This window comes from Doryrhamphus excisus, chromosome 2 (assembly GCF_030265055.1).
Source record: "Doryrhamphus excisus isolate RoL2022-K1 chromosome 2, RoL_Dexc_1.0, whole genome shotgun sequence".
Lineage (NCBI taxonomy): Eukaryota > Metazoa > Chordata > Actinopteri > Syngnathiformes > Syngnathidae > Doryrhamphus > Doryrhamphus excisus.
Window position 1 is genome coordinate 5,495,225 of NC_080467.1, and position 12,139 is coordinate 5,507,363.

A 12,139-nucleotide genomic window follows, 5' to 3' on the forward strand; every position below is an offset into this window, starting at 1 on the left:
TGTATGCATGGGTTTTCTGCAGGTACTCCGGTTTCTTCCCACATTCCAAAAACATGCTAGGTTCATTCATTCATTCATTCATTTTCTACCGCTTTTTCCTCACGAAAAAGACAAAATAAAAAGCCAAAAAGTTACCACTTCCACACAAAATAGGAGGAGAATTCATTCATTTTCTTTCGCTTATCCTCACGAGGGTTGCAGGGGGTGCTGGAGCCTATCCCAGCTGTCTTCAGGGGTGAGAGGCGGGGTACACCCTGGACTGGTGGCCAGCCAATCACAGGGCACATATAGACAAACAACCATTCACACTCACATTCATACCTATGGACAATTTGGAGTGGCTAATTAACCTAGCATGTTTTTTTGGAATGTGGGAGGAAACCGGAGTGCCTGGAGAAAACCCACGCATGCACGGGCAGAACATGCAAACTCCACACAGAGATGGCAGAGGGTGGAATTGAACCCCGGTTTCCTAGCTGTGAGGTCTGCATGCTAACCACTCGTCCACCGTGCAGCCCAATTACCCACATGATGAACAAAAATAAACTTGATTATTCTGCCCGCCTCTATATATTGACATATTGGTGCGCAAAAGGGGTGCGCTGTAAAAAAAACAAACGTTGGGAACTACTGGTATCTATACATATTCCACCCCTGTGAATCCGATTATATATTCATTCAGATTGGCACTTCTCGGAATGAGGTGTATACCAAGGTTACATTCTTTCTGAATAACCCGAATGGAATTGGAATATTTGGGTCCATGTATACGTGGCTACTGTTGAGCGTGAATATTTCTGGGTTATTTCTCACTTTTTTGCGTAAATATTCAGACCACGACCGAAGTGACAATGACTGCGATTTTCATTTACGTGTAATTTATGAAATACATACCCCAGTGTGTAAAGAAATAACGTTCATTGCCCTAAAGCTTTTGAAAGTAAAACTAAAGCATCATTTACTGGACTTGCCTTCTCTAACTGTCCAGAAACTGGAATAAGTTTTGGCGGAGGTCCTCCAATGTTCCCATTCAAAGTCCTGTTGTCCCTTTGGTCCTCTGAGTCGCTGCAGGGGCTTACAGCAGCCACGACCAGGTTGTCGTTCCAGTCTCCAACCAGCGCCTCGCTGCTCGAACACCCTGGGTTCTTATTCCCTCCTCCACTTGTAGCCCCAGAAGTTGTTAAGCTGCCAGCAGCCGCCGTAGAGTTTCCCGGCCGAGGCTGCTTCTTGGTGGGCAGTGGCGGAGGTAGAATCTGTGCCTGGTTGCCGATGACCAGAAGTTGCTCCAAGGAGCTGCCGCTGCGTAGAGTATTATCCTGCAACCGGAAGCAGCTGGTAGCCGGTGTGGAGCGCCGAACCTTCGCCGTGAATTCGCTGGCCGCTCGGCAGTGTCTCTCTTGGTACGTGCGGCCCGATATGAGACTGCTTACGGAACCCATTGTTGTGGTGGTGCTGCAAGACGCTGGGGGGGAGTGAGATAATGGCGGCTGGCACTGCTCGGCGTCGAGACCGGGATTAGGGTGGTCAGTGACAGGAAGAGCCTGAATGAGAGCCATGGCACTCCGATGGCGTTAGCCACACCACGCAATCTGAATGAAGACAGAACAGAAAACATATTAAATGTACCCGTCATCCAATGTCATAGACAGAATATTTGCTATTCAATTACATCAACTCTAATGCAAAACCACCATATTCTTAATCCATAATAATAATCCATATTCTTCATACCTATGGACAATTTGGAGTGGCCAATGAAGCTAACATGTTTTTGGAATAGGGGAGGAAAGTGCAAACAACACTCCTCCATTTTACTGTTTGGCCTTGGCAGAGGTAATCCTAAATTATTCCAATTACTGCAATTATAAGCTAATACTGCATCTTATGCAGCTGTGTGGCTAATTTATGGCTAAATTTTACTGTTGTGATATCTCTTTTAGTTCAGAACTACTACTACTAACCACTTCAATACTCTAATACTCTAATAATCTAAGGTACAATAATCCAAGAAAATTTGATGGAAATGTTTTGACGTTGCTTGACAGACACAGCCAACTATAGTAATGGTAATGTTTTTTTTTCATTTGAACATGCATCAGATTACAATTGAATGCATCACATAATCAGTTCACAGTTCCACATGTCCAAAAGGAGTAGGAAGAAGCAAAGCTTATTAAATCCTACCCTTCCATCTGGTACTTTTACAATCAGTAACTGTTACATTTGTTCACTTCCTGCTTTCCTAATATAATTTAAGTTTTTTTAAATAATAAAAAAAATAAAAAAAAATATTTTATTACATTTCTATATTTAAAATTTTTAAAATGTTTAAATTTTAAAACGTCCTGCTTTCCTAATATAATTTAAGTTTTTTTAAATAATTAAAAAATATATATATTTTTTATTACATTTCTATATTTAAATTTTTTTGTGATGTACCAAAGTACGAGGTGATATGACCATCCAATGACATAATGGGTACCATAGTAAGTGTCAATATAGTGATATATATAGCACATCATGACTGGTTCAAGACTCTTCATCCTTGTATTTAGCAAACATCAACTGCTTGTATTGTTTCTTGAATTGGCTCATCCTTGTGCATTGTTTGAGGTCCTTACTCAATCCATTCCATAGTTTGATTCCACATACTGAAATGCTATGGCTTTTTAACGAAGTACTAGCATATAAGTGTTTCAGATTTAGTTCTTCCCTGAGATCATATTTCTCCTCTCTTGTAGAGAAGTATGATTTTTGTTTGAATATAATCCAATCCTTGGAACAAAGTTACCAATTTCTGAACAGATTGAAGCTCTACCGCTACATGCGTTTGGCAAAGGGCTGCTTCCATTACACGCTAACTCCGTGCTGCTAATTGCCAATTCTATTAATGAGGAAGGAGAAAAAAAGTCCGAGTTTTCGCGGCGACACAAACAGGGCAAGCGAATGAGTCACGATCATCTCCAGCTGCTGTATGATTTTCCACAATATCCCCACGTGAACCTGGTCAGCCGGGCATCTGAAATCTCATCACCGATCATAATGTTCACGCACCAATCAAATATGGCCATAAAACGATGCTAACTTGTATGAGATTTCCATTGCAAGTTTGGCAGCAGATTAAAGTCCTTCTGTTTGCACATCAGTGATGGCTGACCGGGTGAACAGAGAGAAACGGTGGGGGGTGGTGGGACACATCCTCAGTCTGTCGTGCCAAAGCCTAAATCCGTCTGGCCGAAGGGAATAATCCACAGCAGATATAAGTGCATGCAGTCTGCCAGGACCAACACCATCATGGAATCATGGAGCATCATCCGTCAGGTGATACGTACAAGCTCACCATACAGGATGTCATTCCTACCAAAGAGGAGTGCTTTTTCTCATATGGATTGAAAGAAACGCTCGGTTTGCTAGCTAGCTAGCTGACAGTGACAGCTATGCAAAGTGTGTAAACAAAGATGCGAGAAAAGTAAAACAGGAGAGTACCCGGAGAAAACCCACGCATGCACGAGGAGAACATGCAAACTCCACACAGAGATGGCCGAGGGTGGAATTGAACTCCTATTTTTAAGACACATTTTTCCACATTTCGAATAATCGCTTCCATCACCCACACATAGGACGAACAAGGAAGCGGTACTCCGATTTCCTCCCACATTCCAAAAACATGCTAGGTTAACTGGCGACTCCAAACTGTCCATAGGTATGAATGTGAGTGTGAGTGTGAGTGTTTGTCTATATGTGCCCCTGTGATTGCCTGGCCACCAGTCCAGGGTGTACCCCGCCTCTCGCCCGAAGACAGAAAAAGCGGTAGAAAATGAATGACTGTTTTATACCATGGTTTACATTGAGACGGGCTGCACGGCGGTCTAGTGGTTAACGCGCAGACCTCACAGCTAGGAGACCCGAGTTCAATCCCACCCTCAGCCAACTCTGTGTGGAGTTTTTGCATGTTCTCCCTGTGCATGCATGGGTTTTCCGCGGGTACTCCGGTTTCCTCCCGCATTCCAAAAACATGCTAGGTTAATTAGCGACTCCAAATTGTCCATAGGTATGAATGTGAGTGTGAATGGTTGTTTGTCTATATGTGCCCTGTGATTGGCTGGTGACCAGTCCAGGGTGTACCCCGCCTCTCGCCCAAAGACAGCTGGGATAGGCTCCAGCACCCCCGTGACCCTCAGTTCAGTTTCCAATGTATTCATCCAAAAGCCCAACAAACACGTGTTTTAGCTCTTCAAGCCTAACACATTTGGTGAGATTCATTGCATTTTTAAAGTGCATTTTTCACTCTTCCCCGATCTGTGCCTTCCAGAGAGTTGGAAAAGTCAAACTTCACCCGCTATTTACATCTTGAACTCTCTATGCACTGGATGCAGACATTGAAAAAAAACGTTCCTTTGTTGTTTTCCAATTGAAGCCAACATGGACTATAATAAGAGGAAGGTGGGCGACTGCATGGAAGTCACGCTATCCAGCTATTATTCATCGATGATCAACCAACTGCGTCTTTCATTTTCTTTCATGTTTGGGAGGAGAAGAGGAGGCAAGTTTCGTGACGGCACGTGATCCACAACGATTAAGGACGTGTTTGTGATGTGATCACTTCCCAGAGCCAAAACAATCCCGCTTCATGACCTCCTGTTACTTTTTATGCCAACCACTATTTCGTTCCTCGTCTTTCCCGGCCCCGACAAAGAGTCTCGGGCAGGGATAACAGAATTAACAATCCCTTGAGGACGTCAAGTGTGACTCCCCCCCGTGACCCCTCCCACCACTATGACCTCCAAGGGTCTGGTTTTGTTCCGACCACTCGGGTGATAAATCTCAAAAGCTAACTACTCCCTCTGATGTTGCTCACTGGTCCAAGTGATTAAAGTCTTCTTGATACTCTGAGAGTCAAACTCCCCCCCCCGTTACATTTCCTCTGCTATCAGCACAACAAAACAGAAAGGAAAAACAACATTGTCATTGATTCTAAAAATAGAAAAACAAATCTCAAGAGCCTCAAACGTTCCTGATGGTTTTTCATAGGATGTTTCTCTCTCTCTCTCTCTGCAAAACATTTGATTCGATGTTCCAAAATAAACTCCAACACTGTCGCAGTCAGCGACGGGGGTCAACCCGGGGGCACTTAACACCGCATGCTCACACTCTAAAACGATTAAATGATGCTGAATGGCGCCGAGGCTGGCTTAGACAGGGAGTGAAAGTGTGATGAGAGTTCAACCCCCTCGGAGTTCTGACTTCACCAACCGGCCCAGGATGGCGACAGAGAGTAAAGAGCTTCCCAGGTAGCACTCTAGGGAGACTGGGGGGAAATAATCCCATTTTTATAAAACTGTCCGCCAGCTTATTCCCCCCAAGAAGGGAAGCACATTATTCCGCCGCGACACACTACCTCTCGCAATCACATGCAACCTCAAAGCTGGGGTTTGTTCCGGGGGCTCTGCGGGGACGGCGGAAGAAAAAGATGAAGGTTTCAGGGACCTGGAGACAAAGGTGGGCTAGGTTGGGGTCATGATGGAGCAAGGGACGGAGGATGAGGTTGAAAGGAATTCCAGTACCTGGTTGTCTGAAGAGAAACTCCACAGAGGCACTAATGACTAATCCTGTTTGGTGAATTCTTGGCGAGTACGCAGACGCCTTATGGTGGGAATCCATTGTGAAGAAAGACATCAACACACGGTCCTCACTGCTAAGATTTGTCTTCCACACATCTGTTACTTTCTGATACAAAGGCACAGATGGTAAGACTTTTTTTTTTAATTTAGCCATATATGAATCAGATAAATCGCGACATGAGAAAAAAAAACTTTCTAGATCTTCCAGAATCTGCACCTCTTCCAGCTGTATTTCCTTGGATTTGTGCTTCCTGTCAAAATGTCTTTTTTAATTTATTCTACACACTACTTGCTGGCTACTGTGAACTACACTGGGTGTAGGCCTTACGGAGCTCAGGAGAAGACGGACATGTGGGCCTCCAACCTCGCCTGCCCGAGGAGGAGCACTCATTGTCGGACACACTTTGTCAGAAGCACGGCTGGTGCCATGGAGGTCAGAAGCCGGACGCAAGGGCGCCGTGTTTACTCTCTCAACAACTCTTTCTTCTATGTGCAGTCAGATTGCATATATAATATATATATATAGCCCTAAACATAACCACCACCTACACTATGCACTATGTCCATTTAAGTCATATAGTATATATATAGCCCTAAACATGACCACCAACTACACTATGTACTATGTTTATTTAAAACATATAGTATATATAGTATATAAACATAACCACCACCTACACTATGTACTATGTCCATTTAAGTCATATAGTATATATATACAGCCCTAAACATAACCACCACCTACACTATGTACTATGTCCATTTAAGACATATACAGTAAAACTCGGATATATCGGACTCGGATATATCGGAAATTCGCTCACAACGGACAGGTAAAAAAGAACCGATTTTTCTGTAATGCATTTCCAATAAAAATTCATTGCATATATCAGATTTTTTATAACGGATTTCGCCCATTTCGGACTAAATCTCCAGTCCCGTTCCAATGCATTTCCATTAAATTTCCCTCGCATATATCGGATGGCCGCATCGTGGCGCTCCGATTCGCCGAATCGTGACAGGCCGCTATACGACGTCATTTGCAGCGTTTGCAGCGTTGCCTGCACGTCCAGGTACATTGGAAACATAGTCAAGGAAGTGCCTTTTTATAACGGATAAAATCCGATTTACGCATATACCGGATATAAATCCGATATATGCGTAAAACGGACATTTTCCGGTATACGCATATAACGGATTTCGCTTATATCGGACAAAACCAGTGGGAACAATTGAATCCGATATATCCGAGGTTTACTGTAGTATATATATAGCCCTAAAAATAACCACCACCTACACTATGTACTATGTCCATTTAAGACACATAGTATATATAGTATATAAACATAAGCACCACCTACACTATGTACTATGTCCATTTAAGACATATACGTAGTATATATATAGCCCTAAAAATAACCACCACCTACACTATGTACTACGTCCATTTAAGAAATATAGTATATAAACATAACCACCACCTACACTATGTACTATGTCCATTTAAGACACATAGTATATATAGTATATAAACATAAGCACCACCTACACTATGTACTATGTCCATTTAAGACATATACGTAGTATATATATAGCCCTAAAAATAACCACCACCTACACTATGTACTACGTCCATTTAAGAAATATAGTATATAAACATAACCACCACCTACACTATGTACTATGTCCATTTAAGACATATACGTAGTATATACATAGCCCTAAAAATAACCACCACCTACACTATGTACTATGTCCATTTAAGAAATATAGTATATAAACATAACCACCACCTACACTATGTACTATGTCCATTTAAGACACATAGTATATATAGTATATAAACATAACCACCACCTACACGATGTACTATGTCCACTTAAGACATAAAACACTTGATTATCGAAATATTCAACCAATTGCTCCTTCATTACTTGCCAAATGTTTTATTTTTTTTTTATAGTGAATTAATTTTTTCCTCTTTTCACAGGCAAAAATAGTTTTTTTTTACATATTACTCCGATTACTAAAATATTTGATAGCTGCAGCCCTGGTTCATTGCGGCACATATTTTGTATTTAGGGTAGCAAAATAACAAATGTGTTATCCAACGTTTGAATGGTCTTATGATAAACAGCCATGCCAAAATGCCGGCTCTCCTCCATTGTTGTCCTTTGTGTACTGTGTAGCACCCCTCTTTGTGTATTCATTGGCGGGTCACACGGTGTCACGCTGCGATGATGTACACCCCAGCACTGGAACAACACCAGTCAGATTAGCTTGTACCGTGCCAAAAATCGATTCATCTTTTAAAAAAGATACCTCTTGCGTTTGTCAGTTGCTGGAGCGGTGATTAATTCCGTGCAATAAAAGAAAGCTCCCAAACACAGCGCTTCATGCTCGTCCAGACCAGTGGGATTTTCAATCTGCTTCTGGTGGCATGACCAACTGTGGGCAAAAACAGCATGCAGAGGAGAGCGACAGGTGGAAAGTGTAATATTGTCAGATCAAAGATGGCCCCATATGAATAACGGTGTTGGGAGCCATATTAAGAAGCATTCTTGGAATGTGAATAATGTTTCGTCTTTGATAGGAGCGCTTCGGGTAGACATCAGAGTAATTAAGGATGGTACTGAAAAAAACGCAGCAAGAAGTTGAGTTGGGTATTGGGACTTGGAGGAAACAGTCCACTTTTTACAGCCTGGGTGGTGGCCATCAATCGTGAGAACAAGTCAACAGGCTAGTGGGTGAATCACACAAACAAAAGAAAAGATCCACTAGTGCCGGCAAAAGGCCCGTCACTACAGAAAATACCTCAGCGAGCCAATCAATCACTCCCCGCCTCATCACGCTTGCATTTGTTTGCCGTCGCGTACTCGCAATGAAGCCGCCATCAACAAGCGTAGTCTTTTCAAGTAACGCCACAAGACTCGAGCTTATATTGTTCCGTTATTCCAACAGAGTGACTGTCTTGTCTGAGAGGCTGTTCACTGTCACCCCCCCTCCCCCCCCACATGGCCTCTCGCTCCGAGCCGAGTTTGGAATTGCAAAAAAACACCGCTATGGGTGCCAAAGCTCTTTTTGTCCACTTTGGCAAAGGAACATGCTTGATTGCAACTTTGAACAAAAGCTGTGAGAGATCAAGCGTCCAAGCGGTGAGGCTTTGCTAGGTCTTGATTAAGCAGCCTCTGTGCGTTGAAACAGAGGAATAAAGTTTCTAAAGAGACTTTACCGGTAGTAATTGGCAACAGACACACTTTTTTTTTTTTCTTTTTTTTTTTTTTTTTAAGCCCTCCCAACTTGTTGCTGCTTCTGTACTTATCTCCCCTGTGTTTGCAAGGTTGCCATGGAAGCGGAGGCCCACATTGTTCATGCACGGGTAGAAAGGAGATAATGGGAGAAATACTTCTGTGAGAACTTGACAAGGTCATTGGTCATTTTGAAGGACAGAAGTACAGTAGTTCATGTGTGACGAGACCGTGAGAAAAGATTAGAGTAAATAGTACATGTTGATTGTATTACTATATATATATATATATATATACTGTATATACTGTATTACTGACAGAAGGGCTCACTCCGTTCATGCCGTTGTTCCAAGGAACAAGGTGCTAAAACCAATTAAGTTCACATTCGGCAAATGAGGAAGACATGGCAATGAGATTGAGGCCAGCAAACGTAGTTAATTAAGTTAATTTGCAATTATTGTGATGAATTAATTACTTTATTATCCTCCCAGACATTAATTAATTCATTCATTTTCTACCGCTTTTCCTCACGAGGGTCGCGGAGGTGCTGGAGCCTATCCCAGCTGTCTTCGGGCGAGAGGCGGTGTACACCCTGGACTGGTGGCCAGCCAATCACAGAGCACATAGCACATAGACATAGACAAACAACCATTCACACTCACATTCATACCTATGGACAATTTGGAGTCGCCATTTAACCTAGCATGTTTTTGGAATGTGGGAGGAAACCGGAGTACCCGCAGAAAACCCACGCATGCACAGGGAGAACAAAGATTAGAATTGAACCCTAGTCTCCTAGCTGTGAGGTCTGCGCGCTAACCACTCTATCACCGTGCATCCCTCCTCCCACACATAGTGTCCAAAATTTACCCTTCAATGCATATAACCACCTTGGCGCAACATGCCGAGATGTCTTTTCCTTTTTTGTTGCGGAGCATGTATTTCAATGGAAAAGATGCATGCAGAGCTCTTATAAAATGCACTTCTGCCACCTTGTGCCCGTTTTTTTTTTTGGCTTAAAACTGCACCAATAAGGCACTTTTCTTTTGTGAAGTTGCACCATCACCTCTGTGTGCCCATAACGCAAAAAAAACATAAAAGACGTAGAAATATGTCTTTGGGAGTGAATGAGTTAATATGATGTAAACGATGAATGGGAGTGCAAAAGTGACTATAGGGGTGCTACTTCATATCTACAGGGCTCTAATAATGTTAACTCATTTAGAAAGACAAGCAGGTTTTCTATGCTCTAACTGCAAAAAATATTCCATTCCATATTGAGTGCTATTCATTTTCTACCGCTTAACCTCACGAGGGTCGCGTCTTCGGGCGAGAGGCGGGGTAACACTCTGGACTGGTCGCCAGCCAATCACAGGGATCGAGTGCTATATCGCAGAAATTCATTTATCGGGAACCAATTCACCGATATAAACGAGGGATGATTGTACAACTTATTGGGCTAATAAAGATGAAAAATGCAATTTTGCATGCTGCTTGAGACACCACAACAGGAAGTGCTGATTGCTTCCGTCTGTAGCGATTTCACCTTCACCACCAACAGCGAATCAAGAGGTGACTTTGATGTCAGCTGACTGAGTTGCAGTATAGTCTGATTCATATTGCTATCGAACCAAACCACCGTATCGAACAGCTCAATTCAGATATACTGTAGGAATTGTTGTGCCCCTACTGATTACATCATGTACTTGCAAACCAAAAGTCTAAATGGGTCATTCGTCTGTTCCTTTAAATCTGATCATAAAAAAGGAAGTGTACAAAGTCAGTGTTTGTATTTGTGTTTGGCAAGCCGAGAAAAAGTTGAACAATGAATAAAATCTGCTTGAGTTTAAAAAAGGTTAAGGTAATATTTAGCTTGGAAATCACTCAAACTGCTTATCAAAACACTACATGACTAATTTCATTGTTAACAACTGACTGACTTGCTCCAGTTTTAATGGCAGTCCTGATTTACAAAGCGCTCATTTGGACCGATGCACTTTCCAGTAAGGGGGTGCAGGTGGAAAGAGAAAGGGAGAGGGGAGTAAGTTCTATGTTAAAAGTGGGAAGACGGCTTAAATTCCTAATCTCCTTGGAAACGTTGTGTTTTTCCATGAGTTTTTCCAGCCGTTGACAGCGACTACGGCAGTGGTCAGGCAGGCTGGCAGACAGGGGGAATACCAAGACTGTTTTGTCTGAAGATGCAATGGACTTGTCTTTGGAGGCGATTCAGGGAGGCGAGACGATACACAAAATCGGGTCGTGATGAAAAGTATAATGAAAAAAAAATCTACAAATTTCATTTCTACTATGCTGAAGGGAAAAAGTGATTTATCCCGCACTTGGTCCAGTCAGCTAGTCGGATTTCGGTGGTGAAAAGCGTAGTTCTGGTTTGTTTCCGAGGTTACTCAAAATATGCATTCAAAAGAGTAACACATGACAAAATGGCTCCTCACAAAAAAATCTCACTTTTTTCTCTTTTCCGTTGCATTACTCCACGCTGCTGCCTGTTCATTCTTCTGTATGTGGTGAAAATGGTGTCATTTTGCTAACATCGTAAACCGATAGTGACAAAAGTAACATGTAACAAGTAGCATGTATCGTGCAATTATAGCTACGTTTACATGAGGTCATTCTTTCTTTCCGAATGGAATCTTTCCGAATGACCTTTCCGAAAGCAATGGTATACATGGAAAGGAATATTCCAATCACGTGTCTACATGCGCCGCTATAATCAACCAGAATAGTCAATGGGGCATGCGCAGTAAAACGTAAACACCAACATCACGTGATACCGACTTCCTCCAGTTTTTCTTTCACTTGTTGGAATAACTCCGTATTGCCAGTTTTTCCTTCGTCCAGTCTTGAAATTTTGTTTGAATCAAAAACAAACTTTCCGCAGCAGTCCAGTGTCGATTGCTCGCCTCCATTTTTGTCCACGTCTGGAGCTGCGTGTTACGTCATATCTCAGCATTCGCTGAAAGAACGCACCCGGGAACAGGAAAAGATAAAGTTCAATCTTGCTAATATTTTATAATTAAGCTCGGCACATGTTTTATATAGATATATATATTTTCTTTTTTAATAAAACTGGACTTGTGAATGGCAGATAGAAGGGTTTAGATTCTGTTCCACAGAAGGCGCTAATGCACACGAAAGCTGCTTGCCAACCGCCAATAAACAACAGAAGAAGAAAAACACCACGAAGAAGAACGCAGTCTGACAACTTTCCGTTTGAGCGGGTACAAGATACCTCAATCGGATTGGGGAAAG

At 42.4% G+C, this 12,139-nt stretch overlaps 1 protein-coding gene across 3 annotated transcripts in view; it reads right to left on the reverse strand.

The window, feature by feature from the left end:
- lzts2a (leucine zipper, putative tumor suppressor 2a) overlaps positions 1 to 12,139 on the reverse strand; it is a 56,216-nt gene that overhangs the window by 9,447 nt on the left and 34,630 nt on the right. For all 3 annotated transcript variants that reach the window (XM_058056599.1, XM_058056582.1, XM_058056591.1), the window contains one exon: positions 972 to 1,589. In XM_058056599.1, coding sequence (XP_057912582.1) covers positions 972 to 1,556 — 585 coding nt within the window. In that variant the 5' untranslated portion in view covers positions 1,557 to 1,589. The remainder of the gene's footprint in view (positions 1 to 971; positions 1,590 to 12,139) is intronic.